The sequence below is a fragment of the Mustela nigripes genome, chromosome 5 (assembly GCF_022355385.1).
Source record: "Mustela nigripes isolate SB6536 chromosome 5, MUSNIG.SB6536, whole genome shotgun sequence".
Taxonomy (NCBI): Eukaryota; Metazoa; Chordata; class Mammalia; order Carnivora; family Mustelidae; genus Mustela; species Mustela nigripes.
In genome coordinates this window covers 143,153,837-143,180,818 of record NC_081561.1, presented here as the reverse complement: position 1 = coordinate 143,180,818, position 26,982 = coordinate 143,153,837, and the positions used below count along the sequence as shown (strand labels likewise).

The window sequence follows — 26,982 nt, the reverse complement described above, 5'->3', positions numbered from 1 at the left end:
TATAAACATAGGGGTACAGATGGCCCTTCTTTTCATGACATCTGTATCTTTGGGGTAAATACCCAATAGTGCAATGGCAGGGTCATAGGGAAGCTCTATTTTTAATTTCTTGAGGAATCTCCATACTGTTTTCCAAAGAGGCTGCACCAACTTGCATTCCCACCAACAGTGTAAGAGGGTTCACTTTTAACGTCTAAAATTTCATATTGCTTTTGTATTTCTGTTGTGTGTAGATTTTTGGTGTCTCTATGGTAGCATATTCTGTCCCCGAAACACAAGAAGTATGTTCAAGTTAAACAAACTAATCTTATTATAAGTTTGAGGATTAAAATAGTGCGGTATATGAACTTCGGAATTTACAGCATATTTACATGCAAAATCTAATATTCATTTTTGTTAAACAGTCATGACAGGGCAGAAAGTCGTTTGCAATGCATAGAGTCTGGGATTTAGAATTAGAATTTCAAGGTAGAATTGTCAGTTATTCAGCTCTGTCATTTGCTTCATTCACAACCTGGTGACAAAAGGCAAGTAGCCTTGTGCATAAACGGTGAATCTTGGAACACTGAGAAAATCAAATAACATTAAAAAAAAGATATTACAAAAGAGCCACAAGTAGACAACAGAGCTCCCTCCGCCTCCCACAATAACAACAACAACAACAAAACCAGATCAGCTCTGGTTCAACAGAATTATGAGTTGTCATCTCTCTTTTTTGACATCTTTGTGGGATATTTGTTTTCAAACCACAGCTTGTTTGCCATAATCATCCATCTGTTGACTGGATACGCAAGTGATGCCCTTACTGGGTGTTACGGCTGACTCAGAAGGCTAAACAGAAGGTACATTAAGCCGTTGCTAACTGTCCCTTTTGTTGAAAATTTGAGTCAGTTTCCCTTTTGCATATTTGGATAATTGGATGTGCCTGGAGATCAGGGACTTCAGTTATTTTTCCTGATTGCCTCTATTCACTTGCTTTGTAAATATAGTTATGTAAATGATGCCATGTGAATTGGCCAGTGAGATAAAAAATATCTTCCAGCAAGTTCAGAGGTAAAAATGTCATTAAGTTTTATATCAAGTTGCTCATTAATCACTTGAGATTATTGGAGTGAGTAAATGAATAAATGAATTAATAAAAGGCAACAGACTTAAGGCCTTACATTTATACTAATTGTGCTTTTCTAAGCGTGTGTGATCATACATGTGGACCTACATGTGTGTACAGACATGCACTTTATAAACACACACACATACACATAATTGACAATCTGTTGTTTTTCAGCATATTGCCCTGATAATCTCATTGGATCCTGGGCGCCTTTAGCAAAATCGGCCACTAAATAATGAGGTTTCAGGCAACAAGGGATTTCTGGGAGGCAACAGAACGCCCATCTCAAGCCCTGTCGGACAAGCACCCCTGCCCTTCGGAGACTCTCAAAGCAGCATCTGCCATTCACTAAGAGCCCACCATGTACAAGGAGCTCTGTAAGGTGACAGATACACAAACACGTAGATACCTGCACGCATTGCCGACAGCAACCCCATAAGTTCAATATTCTTACTCCCGTTCTTACAAGTGAGAACTGAAGGCTTTAAAGCTCGCCCAGTATCTGTGACCCGAGGTTTCCCCGCTCGTCAGTGGTGGAGATGAACAGTCACTTCGTTTCCTTCTCCTGTTCTTGCTTCATCATTCCTTCTCATTTCTTCCTGGACCAGGAACTTGGGAGTGGGGCGGGGGGACAGGTTGGGACGGAGAGTGCCACCCCCACCCCCGTACATCAGGTAAATAGACTGTAGAGTCCACCCCGGGGGGAGGTGACAGAAGGGGACGACAGGACAGTGACAACCAGGGAAACACCTCTTGTCTGCACACCAGTTGCTCTCCTCCAGGGATGTTCAGGAAGGACCACCACGTCCCGATGCCCACGCAGCACACATTCTTGATTTTACACACGCTCCTCATTCACAGAAGTGTGACCATTTAGTCGCTCTTTCAACCCAGCTAGATTTGCCTTCTTCACAAGCAATATGACACTTCTTTCCTTCTGTATGACACCCAAAATAGTTGTGGATGCAACACTGCCACTTAGTTCATTTCCTCGGCAATTCTTTCTCAAGGAAAGATGACAACGACGGATTTAAATGCCTGGTGTCATGCGTCTTCTACTATTGGTGTTTCTCCCTCTAAACCATTGTCTAAGATGTTTTCCAAGCAAGTTAGAGCTTCACACATGCCCTCCCAAAACAAGTCCTGGTTTTTACCTTCTGATCTGCCAAGACCAGAGAAAGTGATTGGGTCCTCATCACATCCACTGTGACACCCGCCCTCTGAGACTCTTGGGACTTTTACTTAGTCCATCACCTGCTAAAGCTAACATACTGGAATTTCTTCTGACAAGGGAAATGGTTCAGAATCTAACCTTCATGTCTCATTCTCTCTGTTTTTGACCCCTTCGACAATCCCTCCTTGTAATCTGTAGCTCATCAAAGTGGGCATCTAAAGGTGCCCACCAGTTTGCAGTTCCAGCTGCTTACGCTCCACGTCGGCAGGCCTAGCTGTCACTGGCGGATTTGCCTGCCTCTCGAGATTTCAGGGTGACATCAGTTCCCTGGTGGGTCTAAGAAAAGTTGCTGGTTTTCAGTTTGCCCAGATTTTCCTTATGGTAAGGGTGGGAGTCATGACTCCCAAACCTTTCACACATCAGAACTGGAAAAAAGAAGTCCTGACCTTTATTTCTTAAGACTGTAATCAATAAAAATATATGTTTATAAAAAATAAAAAATTATATTAAAAAAAAAGACTGTAATCATGTAGCAAATGTTTCAAATACCCTCTTCCCTTTTATTTTTTAAATTAATTTTATTTTTATTATTATTATTATTATGTTTAATTAGCCAGCATATAGTCCATCATTAGTTTTTGATGTAGTGTTCAACGATTCATTAGTTGCCTTTAATACCCAGTGCTCATCACATGTGCTCTTCTTAGTGCTCCTCACCCAGCTACCCCATCCCCCAAACCCTTCTCCCCGTAATCCTCAGTCTGCTTCCCAGAGTCCAGAGCCTTCCATGGTTTGTCGCCCTCTCTGATTTCGTCCCGTTCCGTTTTCCCTCCCTGGCCCTGTGGTCCTCCACGCTATGTCTGATGTTCCACATATGAGTGAAACCACATGATAATTGTCTTTCTCTGCTTCCCTTTTAAATACAGGAATTTTTTACAAGAGGTAGCAGCAGCCACCATTAGATGTAGAAATGCCATTAATATTATTAACAATACATCCGCTTTCTAATCTTTTCGTCACCTTCACATTTCAGCAGCGGGTGACAGAAACCAAAGGACACGAGGTGTCGGGTGCATTAGAAGATGGTTTCGTTCTGGAGAAAATACAGTGGGAGGAGTGCGTGGGGGTGAATACAGGCTGCGGTTTTATGCAGGCTGCCCCAGACATTCTCACTGAGAAGGTGACATTTGAAAAAGGACTGGAAGGAGGCAGGGAGTCTTCCATACAGATGTCGGGGCAAGAGCTCTCCAGACAGAGGGAGCGGCGAGCGCAAACGGCTGGAGACAGCAGCCCGCTGGGTGGTCAGGAGTGGAGGAAGCCATGGTCTCAGTGGTCTCAGTGCAATGAGGAGGGAGAGAGAGGGCTCAGAGACAGTGCCGGGGCCAGCGACAGAGGACGTCAAAGGCCACTCCCTTCTTAGTGGGACGGAAACACCAAGGAAGGGTGGCATGATGTACCACATGCGCATTTTTTTTTTTAAGATTGATTGATTTGAAAGAGAGAGAGAGGGCAGGAGAGGAGAGAGAGAGAATGTCAAGCAGACTCCGTGCTAAGCGTGGAGCCTGACCCGGGGCTCCATCTCACTGCCCTGAGGTCATGACCTGAGCCAAAACCAAGAGTTGGGAAACTCAACAGACTGTGCCACCCAGGTGCCCCACCATATGCACATTTTAATAGGAGCCTTTTCTCCATCATCTCAAGGAAAGCTCTCCCCTTGGGTCCCAAAGGCAGAGGATGCTGAGCACTGTGAGGATTTGACTGGTCCAGGAAGACAACCTCGGCTCCAGAGCGTGACCCACTGCCATGCGCGTGCCGGCTCTGTGTGAGGAATCTGCAGGAACCAAGAGCGCGGCACCACCGTTCACAGCAATCGCCGCGTAATCCTTCTTTGCCAGGGTCTTTCTTCCTCCTGGCGCCTCTACCCTCCTCACACGACTGAATTCTCTGTGTGTCTTATATTTCTAGTTTTATGATTTTGAATCACCCCTTCACAGGAAGTTTGTGTCCGTCCATTTCCCACACCGCTGTTCCTGTGGTGAGCAGTTACAGCCGCCCCTCCCGTGGTCCCTTCAATATCTTGATCCCTCACACGTCTTCCCTTCTAACTAATGCCGTATCTGTCCTTGTTTATTATATTTTATTCCAGCGACCAGGTGTTCCGGGTAATTATCTAGTCTAGAGATGTTTATATTGGAACTCTCATTGACATCAATCCCTGTAGTTACGTCTTAGGAGAATGTTAGAATACAAATCCTGAAGGCAGGGTAATTTAAAATTCTGGTTCTTATTTTGCCTGGCATTAAAGGTAGATCAGTTTTTCTCAAGTTGGAGGGGTATGAAGGACATCGTTTTAGAAAATCCTCTAAAACTCCCAAGGTTGAAGAAAATTAATTTTGTAAAAAAAATCTCTCTTAAAAATGTCGAGTTATAAACATTTTATGCTTATACAACTGGAAGGCCCAATGAAAATTAGTAAATTAAATATAAATAAAAGAAAAAAACCAAAGTATTCTAGTTAACTCTGTGAATTTCATATCCCAGATACTGGCATTTTACTGAAACTAAATTGTTTCCTGGGATGCAACCAGGGCCCTGGCTGGTTGGCCAGGTTCCCCCGATCTGCATGTGCCCACGCCGATATTCCCATGGGGCCGCTCCCATGTGAACCTCCTACACTTGGCGTCAGACCGTGGCCCCCCACTTGTTGGGAATGCATCCCTGGAATTCTGCCTCTGCTCTTTCCTGATGAGTTTCACTGAACCTCTTGTTCCCAAGAGGATCTAAACTCTAGAACTGAGATGAGGCTGAACTTCCGCCATAATTTTTAGTTGAATCGTGGCCAACTAATCATCCAGCACGACTTTTCCTAATTGTTTACATAATTATCAGGATAGCAGTTCTGATATGAACATCTCAAAAAGAACTTTCAGACCACATGTTGACCAACATCCAGTTGGACACAGTCCTAATGTCAAGGGTGTAGCTTCCCTTCTTTATAGCATTGGACATGCCGCAAGCAATTAACATACTGTGTTTTTCACCAAAATATTCATCTCAGGATTTTCATTTATTTTCTCGGTCTGCTTTCAGGTGGTGACATTGCCTCTTTAGATTTTGTTTATATTTTTTAAACTCTTTATTGTACTACTTTGGTGAGCATTTGTAAACCACTCTCGTAAAGTATGAAACGTTATAATATCAAAGACTGTGTCGAATATAACATCAAACACCAAAACTGTGTTTCACCATTTTACATAGCCACAGAATTTCTGAATTGGGATGGACTTGGTCAAATTCACCTCTACAATGTCCTGCAGAAATAGTCATTTAGCCTGTGTCTGAAAACCTACAGTCACTAGCTCATCAGGCAATGTATTCCATTATTAAGTTAGAAATTTCTTTATGTTGAACCGAGTTCTACTGCTGTCATTTTTGCCTCTTAGTTTTAACCCTACCTTCTAGAATAAACCACAAATATAATATCTTTTGAAAGGATAATTCCTTCATCCCAGCAAAGATGGCAACTCTCTCCTTCCTAAGCCTGCTATCCCCAGACAGACGTCCTAGGTACTTCCCGTCATTCTTACAACCCAGTGCTGAGTAACATGAACAATAGCACAGTTACTGCTTTGGGGCATTTTGCATATAACCCAGTTCCTTAGTAGAAGCTTCAACAGAGTGTGCGGTCCATAGATTGTATCTAAGAAATGAGCTTTTTTATTTTTTTAAATAAAGATTTTATTTATTTATTTGACAGACAGAGACCACAAGTAGGCAGAGAGGCAGGCAGAGAGAGAGGAAAGAAAGCAGGCTCCCTGCTGGGCAGAGAGCCTGATGCAGAGCTCAATCCCAGGACCCTGGGATCATGACCTGAGCCGAAGGCAGAGGCTTTAACTCAACTGAGCCACCCAGACACCCCAAGAAATGAGCTTTTATATCAATTTTTGTTACTAGAGTTAATATTATAAATGACTACAAACTAATATGTACAATTATTCAATTAAAAGGACAGGGATGGACCATAATTAAATGATAACTAAGCGTGTGTTGGCGTGCATATATATAACTTATTGGCTTATTTCTTCTTATAACTGGAGAAATAAAATGGGAAAGCCTGAAGAGGCTCCTTCTGACTGGGTGCACTGGAAGGTCATGGGCGTCCTGACTATCCTGCCTGTCTTCCCAGGTCCTTGCATAAGAGCCCCTTTCCAGACTGAAAGACAGGACCCTTTTGGTCTTGACAGAGTCTCCTGGAAGAACTAGGCAAGACTCTAAACTACAACCAAATCCCATGAAGATGTGGTATCCAGGGGTGCCTTCATGGCTTGGTCGTTAAGCAACTGCCTTCAGCTCAGGTCATGATCCCAGGGTCTTGGGATTGAGCCCCGTATCGGGCTCTCTGCTCAGAGGGAAGCCTGCTTCTCCCTCTACCACTCCCCTTGCTTGTGTTCCCTCTCTTGCTGTGTCTCTGTCAAATAAATAAATAAAATCATTTAAAAAAGAAAAAAGGAGATGTGGTATCCAGCTGGCCCATCTTCCCTCTTACCTCTCTGTGTGCAGCCCACTCCCCTACCCACCACAGAGCGAAGAAACAAGATGTGATAAAATAAGCACAATGAACCTATACTCACCAACTCTACCCCTCCAGCCCCCACAGAATCCTGGCTCAAGGAACAAGTGATGTGCTGGGGAGAAATGACAGGGTGGCCTAAAGCCCCACAAAGGCCAGGTCACCATCAGAAAGGAGAAAAGGCTTGGCCACACTCACCTGCAGCTCCAGTGTCACAGTGGGGGACCAGATAGCAGCCATAGCTCCCTCCAAGGTTGGTTGGTTAGAATGTGTTGTGCGGAGGGGCCCCTGTGTCCTCCCCAGCTACACTGGTGGCTTAGTCATAACTGCATGTGAGGACACATTGCCGCACAGGATAGGAATAATGTGTTTGTGATTCATTCTTCTCTCCAACAGCTGGCTGCCCCAACTCCTTGATTAAAGAGCTCCATCACTTCAGGATTCTTGGAGAAGAGCAGGTGAGTCAGCCTCTCAAAGGCAGCGCTGGTGTGTCGTGAAAGATAGACACTAATGAGACAGTTTGGGCTCTCTCTAGGGAGAGACAGTGTGTCTCCTGACCCCTGGTGCCCTAAAATGGGGAAGAAAGCCACGCCGTGGGTATGTGTGAGGACACTTCCCCCTCTTCTATCCGTCAGATCTGACAGGTTATTAATTGGTACATCTGCTAGCTGCAGACCATTGCAGCTTAGGATGCTGGCAGCAAGCAGGCACGGGGTAGTGGCAGAGAAGCAAACAAGTGAGTCTCCATTTGCGTGAGGCCTGAGAGACCTGTCGTCACAGACCGCCCTGATGTGAGGGCTGTGGGGGAGGATGCCAGGAGGCTCTTCTCACCAGAGCTTTGCACTTGACGTACATTCTCCGTTTTTCGCTGCAACAGCTTTCTCTACGGATGCGAACGTGTAACTTACGTATGTACACAGGGTGGCCCATTAAAAGTAGACTGCTTAAGTACTGTGGTGCCCAGGGAGATGTCAGATTTTAAATAGATAGATGTGCTAAGTAAATAATTCAGGGGGCAAAATTACACACACAGACACACACAACACACACTTCGGCTGTGTACAAATAAATTTCTTAATCCAGCTTCTGCAGTATTTTGTTAAATCTTGATGTCAAGTTATTCTTAAAATATTCACACCAAATAGCTGACGACTTGGGGCATGACCTACTTCAGGCCCCATCTACCTCTCTTACTGCTTTTTACCCCCAAAGGTCATCTTTGCCACGTTTGACCAGGGGACTTGCAAAGGAAGATGAGTTTTGTTGATGAGTTTGTGGTCCGTGTGTTTCCTTTGGTATATGTATGTTACAAAGTTGGATGCCTGTGTCCAATATTAGATTAAAACCAGAAAGGAGTTAATTGGGAGGATAAAAAACTAGAATTATTTCCAGTTCCTTGATTAAACAGGTTTCAGAATGTCTCCTTAGTATTCTCATTACGCAAATTGCAGAATTCAGCAGGCATTAAGTGTTTATTCAAGTATAGGCAAAACCATTACCCTCCATTGCAGGTAAGAGTTAATAACAGACTCCCTCAAACCTACCTATTTAGGAAAACACATGCATCTCCCAGCCATTTTCCTGTGAAAGCCTGAGAGATTTCTTATAGTAAGAATTACTGATTGTTGCCCTGACATTTCTGCTCAGATAATGGAGCCTTCTCTTCTAACTTGTACTAATATTTGCAAATTATTTCCCTATTTGTGTTAGAGTCATTGGTGATTAGTAGGGAAAGAAGCCAACTGTAATCATCTCAGATTTGCATACAAGTCAGGCCACTTTGCATTCTCCTAGAAATTTAATCGAGCCATAATCAAAATCAATACTACTCTGATTAGTTATGCAACATGGAGACATGGTATATCACAGCAATATTGATCTTTATTTCCGGAAAAAACACATTTCCTTCCTTTCTTCTTTGCTTTCATTCAGCAGATACTCACTGAGCACCTACTCAGGGGCTATAAACCATCCTTGGTTCTTGGTTACAGGGGTATAGGAGTGAAAAGAGATACCTATCAGTGGAAAACCGCTATGCTATATACACGCAGACATGTACGATATACATTATGCTGGATGATTCTTATGGCCATGGAGAAAAATAAAACCAAAAAGGGGGTAGTGGTAGCAGGGGAAAGAGGTGAGATGTTATATGAGGTGGTCAGGAAGAACCTCCCCGAACAGGTGATTTGTGGGTGAGGACTGAAGGGCGTGCAGGAAAGCATGTGGTGATGTCTGGGAAAGGAGCTTTCCAGAGAGAGAATAAAGAAGGAGAGAATCTCTGGAGTGAGCCTCTATAATGCTCATTTCACATAAAAAGCATTATACAATACGAGGTGTGGTTGGATTAAAGTGGGAAGAAATCCAGGGAAGTGTGCCCTGAAAGACAAAGGCAGGAAGTATTTCTGGGAGGAAGACTGATCATCCGTGCTCCGTGAGACCAAGCAGGAGCTGGGTGAGAAATGAACTGGAATTTGAAGCTTGGAGGCCATTGGTGACCTTGACCAGGAAATGGCGGGCGTGAAAGCCTGCTTGAGTTGGGGTCATGTGAGAGGAGGAGGAGGAATGGGAGAGAGCAAATAGCGGGAACTCCCTTTTTGAGGAATTCGGCTGTAACGGAAAGCCAAGAAATGAGGCAGCTGGGGTGGGGGAATGTGGAATTAAGATCATTTTCTTCTTTTATAGGAAAAGCTGAGGCATGTTTAGGGGTCGATTGGGTGACTCTGTAGAGCAGTAGCGGGGCTGGTGCTGCAGCGGAGAGGAGAGGCCATCAGGACCAAGGTCCCGGCTCACCACCACTGAGTGGAGGCTCTGCTGAGACACAAGCACGGACCGCTCAGCTTGGTGGCAGAGGGGACCGCTGCATAGGCAGGGTGATCGCTGCTGGGGCTCCTCTTAGTGAAACAGGAGGAAAAGTTGGCAGCTGGGAGTAGAGATGGGAGCTTTCCCGTGTCATTTAGGAGGAGAGGGAGTAAATACACAGGAACGAAATGAGTTTGGAGCGAGATCCGTCAGCCTGGTGTCTTTCTGTCACATTCAGCTGTGTAGACACAGGGGCAGAAAACCCAGAGTTGGGTTTAACTCCGAGTTCGGTTCTCCACTAGGAGAGCAGAGAGTGGGGTGAGAAGAGAGGGTTGGGAAAGGTAGTTGGTCTGTTGGTTCCAGGTCCCAGTGGGTCCAAAGAGGTTTTAGAGTTTAAGGACTAGGAAGCTTTAGCTGGGAAAGTAGGTGTTGGCCAAAGAATGAGATCCCTGATGTCTGGTCTGTGGAGGGATGCACGGACTGGCAATGGCGGGGTCAGAGGAGGCCGGGAGTGCTGATGGCCGGCTCAGGACGGAGGAAAAGTTGGCTGCAGAGGTTGAGGTCACGGACTCGGGGAGCCGGGGTGCTGGAAGTGTGGCCCGTGTGGACACTGAGATCCTCCAGAATTGTCACCAGAGCCGACTTGGAGAGAATTCTGGTGAGTCACCAACTGAAGCTTTGAGAAATGGGAGCGAGAGAGAGACTGGGGGTGGGGCTCAGGAGCTGCCTGCCGATGGAGGAAGAGCCCCCAGTGGACACTGATGGTTTCAAGTTCACGGCTGGAGGGCTGGTGCCAGGAGAGAAGAGAACTGTTCGACTGGAGCGTTGCTGAGCAATGCTTGGTGGTACAGAGTGTGCAGAAAACATGTGGGAGCAGCCAGGGAGGGGGTGTCCCAGGGCAGGAGCCAGTTTCAGTGAGGGAGAACAGGAGAGAACCTTGGGAGTGGATTGGAGTCACAGGGAAGTTCCTAATGTCAGCCCTGGCTTCCCCAGCACAGGGGCAGGAGTCAGGCAGCTCGAAGACAAAGTAGGGCAAAGGGATGCACAGAGCCGAGCCGTGTAGGGGGATGGGCATCAGATGGGAGAAGGACAGGGGAGCCAGGGACTGCTTCAGGGACTGATACAAATCAGATGTGCCAGTCTGGGAGATTTCTGTCCTGATGATACATGACAGAAGCTGGTGGCCTCAGGGCAGACGGTAGCTGAGTTTCAGGAGAGAAAGCCGAGCAGTCCAGCCCCACCAGCTCCTGAGGGGTGGAGTAGGGTGGCCTCTCCCTCTCTGGAAGCAGTTGAAACATTCAGGCTCTCTCTGGATGCTGGAGGCAACTTTTATCACTGGATGAAAAGAAACTTTATATTAGTGTGTGTTACAAGTGCCCTTGGACACATCATTTCATTCCCTCACTAATGTGACTTTCCCATTCGTAGAAAAGGAAGAGAAATGGTCAGTCATCTCTTAGAGTTTTTGGAAATAAATAGGATTGCAAAGTGAGTTGCAAACAGTACGTGCTATACTAAAATGTTTCTGATTTAAATACTATTGACATTATTTCTATTCAATTAGTAGACTGAACTAGTACAACAAGGTAGGCAATAAAATAAATGTGATGTGCACCTAAAAGTGGACTGATAAGAGGAACACAGATACTGGTTAATTACTGAATCCATTGCTGGATGGTGGAGATGCTTATCAGTCATCTAATTTCTTCATATGTAGATTCCTTTCCATTTTCATCAGTCCCTAGTAGGCATTTGATTTGGGGGATCTAGATTAAAAATAAATCATTACACACTATAAATAACTTGCCTTCCTAAAATAAAAATATAGTGAAAACTCCTTGGAGTTTAGCATAACCCATTTACTTTAGCTTCTTGGCGCTGTGACTTGTCTTTATAATTCATGTTCATGAAGCACCTTTCATGCCTCCAAGTCCAACCTACTTGGCAAAGATGTTATCATATAGTAGGTCATAAGCGACTCCAGAGTTCAAGGTGAGCCTTAAAAGAAAAAAAATAAGGCCCACCAGGCATGATATCTGTCATCAGTCCATAGGGCTAGGAGAGCCTTCAGAAGAACCAAGTTTCAGAAGTACCTGTATTTATATCAGCTTCCCCCACCTCAGGTTCAATCACCAGAATTTTCAGGAAACAAAGTTCATTTATTCAACAGACATTTCGTGAATACCTTTTTTGTTCTATTGCTGTGCTAGTGTTAGATAAAATGGTCAACAAGGAACTCACACAAACAAATCATGATAAAGGCTAAGATGAAAACCGTGATTGAGATTTAACGTATTTTGAATAAGGAGCCAAGGGACCGTGAACCTTCAAGGTTGAGATGGCACCACTACTTGCTGAGCTGGGAGCTCAGTATGGGATAGAAGAACATTCGAAACAGAGGGAAGCATGTGTTCAGTGACCCCCAAGAGGGAGAGATTGCTCTGTTCAAGCCACTACATGAAAGCAGTGCGGCCGGGAGTTAATGATCAAGGGGGACAGTGATGAAAAATGCAGAGCATCCACACCATGTAGGCCGTGCTCGAGATCCAAATTTAATTCTATGTTCAATGGGAAATTCTTGAATTTAAGTTTAAGCAGGGGGCGGGCATTAACCAAATTACATTTCAAGAATGTCAGTCTTGGTCCAATATGGATAGCATCTGGATCAGGACAGTTGTCACAGGAAAGAGAGGGGAGTGACCGTTCAGAGGTCGGATGAAAGGTCTCAGGGGTTGATTAGCTGCGGGTCAGGGAAAGGAAGGAGTCCTACTGTTTTATCTTACCAAGATGCCAAAGATGGTAGGAAGGGGAAGACAGAGGGGAGGAATCCCGGGGCCCAGGTGTGAGCAGATGGGATAGGCCCGAAGCACTGAGGAGGCAAATCGGGATTTGGATGTGTGATTGGGAGTTCAGAGGAGACAGAGGTCAGGGGTCAGAGATAGAGGGACAGATGTGGAGTCTCTGACGTGCCAACAGTATTTTATTTTATTTATTTTTATTTTTTTAAGTTTATTTATTTACATAATCTCCACACCCAGCATGGGGCTTGAACTCATGGCCCTGAGATTAAGAGTCATATGCTGTTCCAGCTGAGCCAGCCAGGCACCCTGGGCAGCTGGTATTTTAAATCCATGGGAGTTGCCAAATGGAGATAAAAGACCAGGAACCATGTGAACCCTAAGGAGCCCCAACATTTGAAAATGCCTTTGAGGAAAGGAAAGCCCAGGAAGAGACAGGGAGGGGGCGGGGGAGGTGGTAGCACCGAGGTGCCTCTTGAGGAAGTCATGACAAGTCCCCTTCCTCTGAAGGTGACGCGCTTGAGTTTGGAGGCCAGCAATCGTACTGCTCAAGCCTGCTTCTCAGGGACTGTAGTAAAAGGGAAGTACCATGCGTCCATGGGCCCCCCGCTCTCTGCTGACTGCCCTTATCAACAGCCTGTGCTTAGCCGTCCTGTTTGCAAAACCTCCAGAAGTCTCTGGAATCCCTTTCACGGAAACAACTCCTGTGAGGAAAGCAGCCCACAGGAACCCACCTTCATAGCCTCGCCCTCCTGGGAGCCCTGCCGTGGTCACAGAAGAGAAAAGGGATAAAGCAGCCGATTGCTTCTGACCTCCTTTCTGGAAGGTTCCACAACCACTGGACATTGAAATATTTCCTGACATCATGTCATCAGGAACATCTGAAAAAGCAAAAACTTCATGGCCCTGGACTAGCTCAGGCGGCGGGGCGCGCGACTCTTGGTCTGGGAATCATGAGTTTGAGCCCTGCATTGAGCATAGAAATTACTTTGAAAAAATAGAACAAATTAAAAATGTTTTAAAAAAGAAAAAAACCTCCTAAATTGCAATCCAGGATACAGTCCGTTGCTCCAATTATATTGCAGGTGTTGTTTGATCTGGTTTCTCCTTATATCTGATTTCAGCCATCCTAATGATTGTTTTCTCCATGCAGTGAACAGGGTCCAGCTCTTTCTCTAGCCAATTTACTTCATCAGTCGATGACAGATGTCCAGGGATAAAGAAAACATTATTAGCAACAGAACAGAGACTACAAACAGCAGTGTGGCAGGCACGCCCACAGAGGCTGTCACCAACTCCCCCAGGGCTAACTACCTGCAAATGAGGAAAAATAAGATTAAGGTTACTGAGAATTTAACAAGCTTTGTTGTTGTTGTTTTTGTTGTTGTTTTTTAAATTCTAATACATACAGAAAATAGGGCATCCTCTGCATAGCAAGGAGAAATGGATTCATGATAAATGTGTGTTTCTCTATAAAGTTATTTGAGATTTTTTTATCCAAAGAGGAAATTCTCTAATAAACTGTTTTTCTTTATTTTCTAAAAGATGAATGAGAGTGAGCTGGAAAAAAAGGGGGTTTTTTTTTTGTTTGGTTGGTTGGTTTTGATTTTTTTGTGTTGTTGTTGTTTTTTAATAAAAAGGGAAAAAGAGAAAAAAGTGGACACAGCTTGGTATTGGGGAAAGGGTGTTCTTTGGAGCCATAGCCCTGATTTCTGATTTGGAATTGGGGTTGTCCTGCCTGTGTGAAGGTCAGCAAAGGACTGAACTTCTGTGTAACTCAGTGGCCTCTTCTTTTAGTCTCCAGAGTAGACAGAGAATGAACTGCACAGGCAAAGTGTTGGCACAGTCGCTTGGCACAGAGTAGTAGTTCAGCGAATGATATTTCGGATGGGGTTTTCTCTCCTCCACGCGGGTTTCAGAGAGAGGACCCAGGGAGGGAATCCCTGGGTGCTTGTGGCTAAGACTTCGCAGAAGCCAGAATTTAGGGAGCAGAAAGCAAGACAGGCCCCAGCCTGTATAGGGTTTGTTTTGTAGCTATACCTGAGTGCCCCCAAAAGGACGCTCTGGAAAATTCCACAGCAGAACAAAAACAGCCTCCTTCCCTGCTCAGAGAATTTGAAAAGCTGCCACAGATCTCCTGGACTGCTGACAAGCTGTGACTCATTTTGACAGAACATTTGCCAGTTTTCTCAGATTTTAGATTTACCTAGTATTCCTTTCTTCAGATTTTCTGCGGTTTTTAAAATTCGGGTTCCTTTTTGCTTTATTTTCTTAGGAAAGCATGCAAGTCCAATATCACGACGAAGAGGTCTGTGTCTTCCCACACAGGTCTTTTGGGTGGTTTCCCAGTGGTGCAGGATAGTCAGGCGCAGATCCTTCCCAGCCCGACCCCTCGAGTGACCACGAGTCTTTAGCAAGCAGTCAGTGGCCACTACGAAAGAGGAAACCAGCTGGCCCATGTGGGATTTGAACCTGTGACTCTTGCTTCATTACAGAACAATATTCCACCCAACTCAACTCTTCTACCTACCTACAGACCACCAAAATACAACCTCTCCTTGATTGTACTCTCCCATGATTCATTATTCAGATTCCTAAAATATCAGTTTATGGAAACTTCTATGAACTTTGTACTTAAAAAAAAAAAAATTCCATTCTTAGGAGAATCCATGAGCATACACACAAAGACTGAGTAATTTACTCTTCAAATAAATAAAACATAAGCCATAGCAATGAGTTGAGATTTTTACCTAGATAGGTCATACTAATGGAATGAATTTTCACTATAATCTGATGAAATACAAGAAATGTTCAAAAATTTTTTCCTTAGGGGCAAAGTAGTATGCCTTTTGTTAATATTTATTTTCAAAAATGTTTATGAACATCATGTTGTGACTCTAAATTATCTCAGTCATCTGTCTGTGGATTATCCATTTTATGAAAATATATCTATAAATTGACAAACTAGTTTTAATAGCTTAAACAGATTTGGTTGCAGGTTAGGATGAATATGTCTACACATACACAGGTGCGCACACAGTCACTCATCGTGAATCCAAAGACAAACAATAAATCAGGGATTTTTAGAGAATTTATTTTGAGCTCACCTGAGAGTAGATTCTACACAGACTTAATACACATTACAAATTAATCACATTCCTTCAGTTCTGTTCATAAAATGCTCTCCATTATTGACAAGTGAAGAAAGCGTTTAAATATGACACAAGTAGTACGAACTGATCAGAATCTGCTCACTTTCCCTGATTGGGGACCATTTATCACTTTACGAATTGTGTGTATTTTGTACTTAGATGAATATAGATATTCTGCTCTACTTAGTGCTGATTTGTTACAACTCTCTAGGAAATATATAGTCGGGTTCTTTCAACGTATTTTTAACATCGTGCCAGTAAGTGGCTGAAAGGAATCCATGGAAATGTGGGCCCTATCTTGAAGGGAATCAAATAAGTATCTCTAATGACTTACAGATAATTACATGTCTAATTTCTTTCCTTAGGGTATGAAGCTTTCTGTGAATACTAACTCATTACTATCTTCAAGTCAAATGTTTGTTCTTATAAATTTCATGGTTAAGAAAAAAAAAAGTAATGCACTCAATAAGCATAGGTTTTATTTCAGATATGTGTACTTTTTAATTATCGGAAATTACCAGGTATATAAGTTAAAATATTTGTCTTCCTTTAGAAAAGAAATTGCATGCTCAAATTCTCTTGAGTGTATTGCAAATAGAATGACTATAATAAAGTCATTTTTTATAAGTTCCTTAGCTAATAAATGGAAAGAAGAACATAATTCCACATTTTGTCAGTATCTGAGGCCACTATGAATGCAGTCAGCAGGAATTGCTAAAGGGTTATTGGACTTTGTCCATAGGTTAACTTCTTCGTAGATAAAAGCTATCCTCATAGTAGTAAAAAAGCTTCACTAAATTAAATAGATAGAGGATATTTCGTTAAAACAGAAAATAGCCAATTGCTTGGGAGCCATTTATTTAAAATAGAAATCCATCCTCCATCACTGTTATTAATTCCCATTGCCATTGATTATTTTGTTGGAAGTATTTAATTAATTGGTGCTCATAGGAGTTAGATTTCATTAATTCATCCTACAACCAAAAAAAAAGATCTCTTTCGAGTCAAGGCAGAAACGTGCTTGGAATAGAAAAGGGGATCAGGAAAGAGGAAATCCAGTTAAAAATGAGGCAGCAGAGCTTGGGAATCATAGAAAGGAGCTCCACACACCAGAAAAGGAAGTTCTAGAGCCACCAAGATCTATGCTGGATCCTACTTGTTTCTAAAGTTGCAGGAGAATGGATTTCACATATAACTGTGAAACAGGAAGAAGCAAGGTTAAATCCCATACAAAGTGTGAAGAGGCTGCAGAGAATGGAAAACAGAATGACATCCTGAGACACAAGAAAACAGTCCATCAGGTGGGAACTAGAGTAACCATTTCAAAAGGACAATATGATTAAGAAATTATACAAATAAAAATAAATAACAGATATTGTCTTAAGAGAAATAGGAAGTGAAAAAGAAGAAACTTCTAAAACATGAAAATAAAGTGAGATGACAGATTCCAGAGAAGTTGACAGATGGAGAAGGTGAGTAAAGAAGATCCAATACATGTATACTACAAATCCTGTAAGAAACACATTGAAGCAAGGAACTAGAGCAAATGCTGAAAATTAAATTCAAAACAGCTTCCTTAAATCATGGACATTGATCAAATAATGACCAGCATCAAGATATATTCTAACAAAACTATAGTTTCTAAAGAAAAAAAAATCCTTTGGGCATCTGGATAAAAAGATTATCAATTCAATTTGTAAAGGGAAAAAAAGAGAACAGATTGTCATCAGGCTTGTCCATAACTCCTTACACCAGAAGCACATGGAATGAGACAGTAAAGGTGCTCAAGGGAGGAAAACTGTGAGCCCATAACTTTATGTCCAGCCAAACATATTTTCAAGAATAAAGGCCCCAAGGGAACTTTCACCCATATGTAAGACCTCACTGAGTATTTTCCCCAGACACTCCTTCTGAGGAATTTACTGGAGAATGTACTTCTGACCACCAAAATTAGTGGAGAGACATTAACACAAGGACTGGTGGTGAACATGAGGGGTGTGTGTGTGTGTGTGTGTTTAGACCCAAGATAACATGAAAATTAAGAAAAAAAAAAGCATAATATAGAATGGCCATATGTTTCAACAATATATATACAGTCCAGATATTAGAAAAATTTGACAGAAGAAATGGTATAGCATATGAAAATATGTAAGGTTTTTAGCAACCATATTCATAATGATATTGATAGTGTTATTCTAATATCTTTGTATATGTGTGAGATCAAGCAAATGAGCTAGTGTGGAATATTTTTTTCTTCCATCATCCTCTGTGTTCTTAAGAAGCAATGTAGAAGAAGGGAGATACAGATGTGAAATAGAAAATGTTAAGTAAAAGCCTTGTAGTTCTGAAATACCTACTTTCTTAGCAAATTTCAAGTGTATTATATTATTCACTATATTACCATTTTGTACGTTAGATCTCCAGAACTTACTCATCTTGAAAACTAAAACTTTGTACCCATTTTGGATAGGCCAAGGCATGAAGGTTGAACAGTCCAGAGGTACAGCACCGAGCTGAGCACCGCAGAGGGGTTTGATACATATTTATTGAGTTCATTCACAGTTGCATGAAGGGATGCACATAGGTGTTGGGAGGGACTAAAGAGTGTCTTGGTCTCTTATGTAAGTCTGACCAAATTCCCACCTGGCTTAAATCCAATTTCCTGCCTACTCTGTATTTTGCAGCCAGGTGTTAGAGAAAAACATAAAATTCTACTGACTAGTTTTTCTTGCAGTTCATAATCTCTGCCTACAAACGGGTTGCAATAATGCTAGCTGCCTCCTTCCATTTCCTCTCCCCTGATCATTGACACGTTTCTTCTCTTCTCAGTTTTCCACCAACACTTCCGTTGTCTCTCTGAACTGGGGCCAGATACTCTGCCTTCCTTCCTTTGCTAAGGATGGCAGCTTTCCCTCTTCACGCCAACCATTCTACTCACCCTTGGGATCCCACTCCTCCACCTACCCAAAGAGAGAGCTTGTTTCTTAGATGACATCATCAATTCTCTCCTCTCTTCCCATCATTCCCTTCAACAGACAAGCTTATCATTTTTCCAATTAAAAAATCCTTTTAGCCCCACTGCCCCCCTTCAGCTGCTAGCCCATGCTTCTGTTCTCCTTTTCAGCCAGACTCCTACCGGAAGAAGGACCCATTCTCAGCTCTTAAAATTCCTTTTCTCCAATTCTGTCTTTACTCCATTTGACTGCGCTAAGGTTTCTGGCTCCATGACTCCCCTGAAATGGCTCTTGTCAAGATCACAGTGACATCTGCATTTCCAACCTCAACCAATTTTCAGTAATTGGCTTCTGTGCACCTCTTGAGACATATCATGACACCTTCCTTGAAGAATTCTGTTCCCATGGCTTCCGGGACACCAACATCCTTTTCATTTTCCACCTGCCTCATAAGCTGCTGCTTCTCAGTCCCCTTTTCTGGCTCCTTCTCTTCTCCCCTACAAAGGTTAGATAGTCTCAGCCAGCCTCATGACTCCTGAGATAACACAGAGTTGGATTGTCAAATCAGACTCACAGGAATCATAGATGTAGCCTTGTGTCAAGCTTTACTAATAACTTCAAGGATGCGGGTAATAATGAGGCGCACACAAAGTACAGAGAAGGGCGGGTCGTTTAGCATGGTCCTGGGTCATTTCTCAGCATCTTACGGTGTGTACTCGAGGCCAGACCTAATAAATGAGGTCTCAGAAGTTCACCAAATGATCATTAACATGAAATCTCTCAATTATATAAACTGTCTCATCATTCATCACTCAAGGAATCATTCACAACGGAAGCATTTCCTGCTTAATGTATCCCATAGTTAAGAAGTCTTTTCTGGTAAATGCCATTGTATGGATGCACCATTAGCATGTTTGCAAAAGGATTTGACCAAGCCATCTTTCTTTCTTTCCTGGGGCAGAGGAATGAGCAAATGCATGGGAGGTCTGAGGCTAACCCTTTTCCTCCCAGCCTTCCATGCACATATGATTTCAAAATTTGTATCTCCAACCCTCTCTTTCTCCTAAACTCCAAACTCATATTCAGTTAGCTGCGCAGCATCTTACCATGTAGCAGTTTGTCAAACTGCAGATGAGCACAGGAGAAATCACGACTCCTTTTCCCAACTCCCAACCTACACACACACGTGCCCATGCACACTCACACATATGCAGACACACCCATTTTTTCTTAGGTCTTCCCATGTCTCTGTAGTTCATTCTCTGTCTCTTACGTTCTCTGTGTGTGTGTGTCTGTCTGTCTGTCCTCCTGTCTCCTCAGACAAAAACATTACGTTCATGCTTTTTTTTCTCATGCCATGTATCCAATTTGCCTAAAAACGTTTGCCGTTTCTGCCTTCAAAATATATCCAGCCGACACCCAAAAACCCCCCCCCCCCCCCCCCCCCCCCCCCCCCCACCGCTTGCTTGCTGGTTCAGGCCGTCGCCGTCTCTCATGTGGGTTGCTGAAAACCTCCTGCTGCTCCTCTGCTTCCTCCTTCCATCCCTTGCCCCGTGAGAGTCAATTCTGAATATTTCAGCCAGATGGCTGTCTTTAAAAGATTAGTCAAATGATGTCACCCCACAGCTCCAAAGTCTCCCGTGGTTCCCATATCTCTCAGAATAGCAGCCAGACTTCTCCTAGTGGCCTTCAGGGACCTTCACAGCCCAGACCCCCAAGAATTCTCTGACACGTCTTCTGCCGTTTCCCTGTCTGCTGTCACTCAGCCACACTGGCCTCTGCTGTACCTCAGAGCACCAAGTGCATTCTGGCTTCTACTTCTTGGTGCTGCTCTGTCCTTGACCTGAAAGCCCATTCCCACAGGTAGCCACATGGTTTGCTTTTCTAATCTCTCTTAGATGTTTGCTTCCATGTACCCTCTTCATAAGGCATCCCCTATCCCCTAATCACCTCTTCAAAATTATAGTCCCCACTGTCTCCGAACTCTGCTTCTTCTCTGTTTTTTATTCTCCTTCCACTGAAATATAACCTTTCAGCATTTGTTGTTAGAGGCATGGGGACGAGAGCAGAGGTGTCTGTTTTGTTCACTGCTGTGTCCCCAGCGCCCACAGTAGGGTCTGACACATACAGACTAGATGATCACCGAATGTTGCATAAAATAATTCACACCTGAGCAAATTCACTTGACTTGATCTGAGTTTAGAAGCAAATATGATCAGATAACACGAGGAGAACAATAACAGGGCTACAACAGGAAGACCCTAGACACTGCCCTGTCTGGTTCTATTTTGCAGGCTGGGGAAACCAGGGAGGGCGTTGAGCCACGCAACAGCGTGATAAACTCAGGGATAAAAGAAACATGCTGTAAGTAAGAGAATAATAATGAAAGGGAAAGAATCCCTTCTTCTTCAAGCTGAATGTGCTCAGTATTGCTCAGATATGCTCAGATATCATTTGGGCTGCCCACAGTTAGCACAGGATGGAATATCAGGACCTATTTGCAAAATGGTTTTAAAAAAGCATAGACTCCTGAAGAGAGGCATGAAAATTACCACTAGATGAGCTTGATAATGATGCGTTGTGTGTCCATAACTTAAAATATAGCTGTATTTCCTAAAATCTGTGTGAATTAAGACTATTAAATGCAGTTGATGGTAGTAATATTAAAAGAACAAACTTTGGGGGTGGGGAGGGAGCTTCCTAAAAATACAGAGTTATCTGTTTTGCCGATTGCAGTTGGGAAGGCTTTCTTTATGTTGGATCATACCTCATCCACCCACCTACCCCCTTTCTTTACCAAAACACATGAACAAGAAAATCCACACACCACCAACCATTAACATTTTGGCTAAAACAGCCCATCTTAGTATTAGGAGTTTTAAAAACTCATGTGTTTTTGTTTTTTGGTTTTTGAACAGTACAACCGGTACCAGCAATATGGCGCTGAAGAGTGTGTGCTTCAGATGGGGGGGGTGCTGTGCCCTAGCCCTGGCTGCGGAGCAGGGCTGCTTCCAGAGCCGGGCATGAGGAAGGTCACTTGTGAAGGAGGCAGCAGTCTGGGCTGTGGGGTAAGTACCACCTACACCTCTGGGTGTCATTGTTTCTGTGTTTCCTTTTAGCAAATTGGCAATGATGATATATTTGTTTTATTGTCATTTTCCCTTTGCACTCAGACATCTTCAAACTGATGTTTAACAAAACAGACCTTTAGGGGTGCCTAGCTAGCTCTGTCAGAAGAGTATGTAACTCTTGACCTCCCAGTTGTATGTCTGACCCCCACATTGGGTGTAGAGATTACTGAAAAATAACATCCTTAAAAAAGAAAAGAAAATAGACTTTTAAATTCTGATACAGGATCCCAGATATGCACATATATATTCATTGATGGGGAGGAGAGGGTCCTACTAAGAGTTTCTGCTTTCATTGTTTGTCACCATGTTTTCTCTAAGACATTGTGGATTACTAGGCCAGACTTGTAAACATTTTTTTTTTCCAGTGCTCAGCTGATTCAGAGAAAACATTTATTACTTTTTTAGAGTTGGCTTTAAGGAGACAGAGTAAAGGAGAAAAGGAATTTCCCATCAGTGATGTCTTAGCGGAATTGTTTGCCTAAGTATTTCAAGAAATAAAATGAAGATTAATATGGAAAACTTGAAATGTTATTATGTCATAAAAATCATTTTACATAGAGAGGAGCAAAACTAATGGTGCCTCTTAGGGAAGCAGAATAAGAAACATGGAAAATGTTTGTTCTACGTGGTCAACCAGTATGACCCAGATGGTTTCTTGAATGAATCTATGGCTGCAAGCTGACAGGGGAGGTGTGAGGGAAGCATAACTCAAACACAAAAAGTTTTGCTAAATTATAGGTTGAAGTGACAAATGGCTAATAATCCTGATATGAGATTCCATGCAGGCCAGAAAAGGAAGAAAGTATATGTGCCTATAAAATGCTATTGGATTTTGATGGGAAAACATTTCTTTTAAAATTGCAACTTCATGAGGAGCGTTGTAGAAGGAGTGCTGTTGGCAGAGGCTTATTGCCGGGGCCTAATTTTAGGCTGAGAGCTCTAAGTCACCTTTGCAGAGGTTGGTGTCTGTTGTCCTCAGTAAAGCCATCTGTGGGGTTGCAAAGCCCTGAGTTGAGCCATAAAGTAGAGGAAGTAGATGTGGAAAAGCCATGAGATACTGTGATGCCTACTCAGAGAAAAATGCCTCTGGATTAATAATCATGATGGCGTTAGAATGGGAACAAGTCACGTGTGCTAGCTTTAGGAATCACAGAAGTCAACCTACACTTTCCAGCCAGATCTTCATCACGTACCGTGTAATCTGCACCGATTGTGTGTGGCCTAAGCCAGCTGCCAACAGCATGCTGGGGAATGCTTTCTTTTAAAAGGAGTTACAACACTTTCTAACTAATGACTAAATTGTATGCTTCTGCCTGCTAATTGCCAACTGTTGTTCCATTCTCAAAAGTTGGAGTTTAAGGTCTTAACTTTCTCTGTGAGGAGAAGAGTTTCTTTGGCCCATCTTCTGCATTCCGTTGTGTGCCTTGCTTTAAAGAAGTTTGAGGGTTTTATGTAATTTAAAGTTTTGAACAGCTGTGTCTTCCTTTTTCTCATTCAATGTGACATTGTAAGTAAGTTACGTACACATTTAAGCTCCAAGTCATGGAAAATTACTTTGGGAGTGAATTGAATTGCTTTCATACCTTAGGGTTAAAGAGTTTGGGGGTAAACCTTACCTAAATGAGGAGACCGGTCTTCCAGATGTTTTTTTGTCCTTTTGAAATTCAAAGTGATGGGTTTTATTTTATTTTAATTTATCTGGTTTTGTTTTTTGGGGGGGTAGGCTTGTCAGTTTGTATATTACATCTCTACTACTGCATAACAAATCATCCCAAATTTTAACCATTTAGTTCATTAAACATTATCCCACAGAATGGGCATCAGGAGTCAATAAGTATCTTAACTGGGTAGCTCTGGCTCTGACTTGGGGTCTCATGACGCCACAGTCGAGCAGGGTTGCTTCAGTTATCTGAAGGCTTGACTGGGGCTAGAAGATCCATTTCCAAAATGGCTCATTCATATGATCAAGCCAGATCTACAGCAGGGAGTTATGTATCTAGGCGTCACTATTTTAGCCATTCAAAGAATTGCTTCTCCCACATAGTCCCTTGACAGACTATCATTCATTTTCATTGTGGTCATTATACAGGAAATTTGATGCTTGCGGTTCAGAACATCCCAATGGACTTTTCTATGAGATAACATGGTGGCTCTTCCATGCTGACCTTTGCAACGGGAGCACTTGTGCTCGTTCTGAGGAATGTTGTCCTTGAGGGCACTGTAAATTGTGCAAGTAATAAAGTGTCCCTCTGAGACTGGTTAGTAACCGAGAGCCACATTTGTGTATTAGCCGTCGCATATAAGTGGACCGTTATTACAACAGATTTGGAAGCTCTCTTTTCCTTTTTTCTCTTCCCCCTTTTCTGATGTATTTAGTTCTGCCATGATTTGTTCATTCTCCTAAGCTGCCAATCTTTTCTGGATTCAAGGGTGGTAATGGAAAGTCATTGTGTGGTAGAAATCATGATTAGTTCATGTTGTTCAGAGAGAACAGGACCCAATAAGTAGAAGTTCAAGAACGATGAATCTCTGCTTAATATTTGCCCTTACACCATGGACAACCAACAGTAAAATGGGCTGCCTCGGGAAGTAGTAAGCACCTTACCCTACACGGTATTCAAGGAAAGTCACTGGCAACAAAGCTATGGAAGAATCATAGAGTCTCAGATGTGAAAACACTCTAGACCTTACTATCCACGGTGCTTCCTAGGTTGTAGTTTATAGGTTTAAAGTAAGATATCTATGAGTCTACCTGTGCTAATTTTTTCTCAACTACCGACAGATTCAAAAAGCCCAACTCTTATTTTCTAGGTAACCAAGAAATGCTTGATGTTATCAAACTAGGCCTTAGAAGTACTTGTAATGTGCCCATGGACACCCATTCTCAGAGCTGAGCCACAGCTACACATGTTGTCTTCCTGTCAGTCAGCTTACTGCGACATGCTTAGATGGCCCTTCATACACCCATGATTCCTGTTGTATGTGGTTTGCATCTAAAGAAACAGATTTCAGTATTTTGATTATCTTTGGCTTCTTAAAATAGGTGCTTTGGTTAGTACTTTTGACTCTCTTATTCAAACATGTAGTGCCGTCCATCAGAAAATCAGATTACCTGATTCTTCGCTCTACTGTATCTCTACACTTAACTGTTACCTGGAGAGCAGTGCACATTAGCTAATACATACAGACAAGGATTTCTATTTAAATGATAATAATGTCAGTCCACCTCAGAAAGCCTGATAGATGTGTGATGGTTCCAGCAAATTTATTACCATTATAAAGAATTGTTTGAGCTTAAGTCCCATATACTAAAATTCAAGTTGAAGTGTTACACTTGTCTCATGCCTTTATATTCCCATCCTTAATCTTTATATTCCCATCCTTAATCTTGACATTATTGTCCTCAATAAATCCATGTATTTGGAGTTCAACATTCATTAAATGGATGGATGGATGGACGGACAGAGGGATGAAAACTATGTAGAAGTAATACGAATATACTAGCACTTTTATTTTCAAATATTAATCATTATTTACCCTGGCATTAGAGTTGCTTGCAAGAACCTCATCAAGAAATTCACAATATACAGTGTTTTTCTTGCACACAAAATACATAATTCAGAACAAAATAGACTAAGTTCAGGGATCCACAGAAAAGTTAATTAGGAACCAGGAAGTACTTTAAGAATCACAGTTTATGTACCTGTCAAAGGCTATGCAGCCAAACTAGAATTTTGTACGTCCTGAAATATAAAATGTCTTAGTCTTAGGGGCACTGAGATTTCATTTTGACACAGCACAGAATATTTTTACATTGATAGATGGAACTCAACAAAGAATATATTTGGGTATCAAATAGGCTGACCTCACTCTCTGCTAACCCTTGATCATATTTTTACTACTGCTTATAAAAATATTAATTGATTTCCTAAGGAATTCATGTTATGCATTATTCTTTACTCTGGCTTATTGCTATTCATCAGAACTATCTCACTAACTTTTATGACTCCAGTGTAAAATGTTGATATGTTTAATACTGGAAAACAGCAACAAAATATGGAATACATTAATACTCACTGACCTGGGAATACAGAAAGCTAAGGCAATCAAACCTTGTGAGTTTTCCATAAATAAAACATCATTATCTTATTTGGGGTTGTTTTGGGATATTATATGTCTGAGAGAGAATTTCTTATCTAGGATAATACTAGGAATTAGATGAGTTTTCTGTTTTAAATTAGAAATCCAGGGATAAGATGACAACTGGGGAAAAAATATTTTAAAAAGATCATATTACTGACCACTTGTTAAGGAAATAAGATAGAATTTCTTTAGGCGCCTGGTAGGCACTCCTTCCTTTAAGAGAGAGCACCGTGTTGCTGAGGCAGATCGCTCAAGGTGCGAATGAAGCATTCATCTTGGGCTCCCTTCTTGCACAGGCCTCTTGTTTTTACCTAGTTGTCTTTGTGCATTTTCCTTGAAGAGGGCTCAAAAACTGTAGGACTTCCTCAAATCAATCAAAGGGCTTCATCAAATCAAAATCTAGATCTGTGCAAGTGTGGGGTCCGAGCTGGTATGTGCAAAGAAACTTTTGTTGAAAGTAGTGATTTTGCACTACTGACATTAGTGGATTTTACTTAGGTCAGGGTTCACGCCTCATTTTCAGTTCTTACATAGGAAAGGAGTCAATGAAAGTAAATGGAAATACCTAGTCTTCCACTCAAAGATCAGATGTTGAGTTAAAAAACCTAAGTTAGGGGCGCCTGGGTGGCTCAGTTGGTTAAGCAGCTGCCTTCGGCTCAGGTCATGATCCCAGTGTCCTGGGATCGAGTCCCACATCGGGCTCCTTGCTCAGCAGGGAGCCTGCTTCTCCCTCTGCCTCCAGCCTGCCACTCTGTCTGCCTGTGCTTGCGCTCTGTATCTCTCTCTCTCTCTCTAACAAATAAATAAAAATCTTAAAAAAAAAAAAAAAAACCTAAGTTAATTTCTTGTCATATAGTTGCTGATAATAATTTCTAATAATTGTTTCTATTTCCATGGTGTTAGTCATGATCTCTCCCCTTTCATTAATGATTTTATTAATTTGGGTCCTTTCTCTTCTCTTTTGGATGAGTCTGGGTCAGAGGTGGTTTTTTTTGTTTGGTTGGTTGGTTTTTTTAAATTTATTTTTTATTTATTTTCAGCATAACAGTATTCATTATTTTTGCACCACGCCCAGTGCTCCATGCAATCCGTGCCCTCTATAGTACCCACCACCGGTACCCCGACCTCTCACCCCACTCCCGCCACT

At 42.4% G+C, this 26,982-nt stretch overlaps 1 protein-coding gene across 3 annotated transcripts in view; it reads left to right on the top strand.

Annotated features, from left to right (window-relative positions):
- The window catches only part of PRKN (parkin RBR E3 ubiquitin protein ligase), a 1,295,868-nt gene that overhangs the window by 1,088,571 nt on the left and 180,315 nt on the right, over positions 1 to 26,982 (top strand). For all 3 annotated transcript variants that reach the window (XM_059401391.1, XM_059401390.1, XM_059401392.1), the window contains exons 8-9: positions 7,252 to 7,313; positions 21,480 to 21,629. In XM_059401391.1, the coding sequence (XP_059257374.1) occupies positions 7,252 to 7,313; positions 21,480 to 21,629 (212 nt within the window). The remainder of the gene's footprint in view (positions 1 to 7,251; positions 7,314 to 21,479; positions 21,630 to 26,982) is intronic.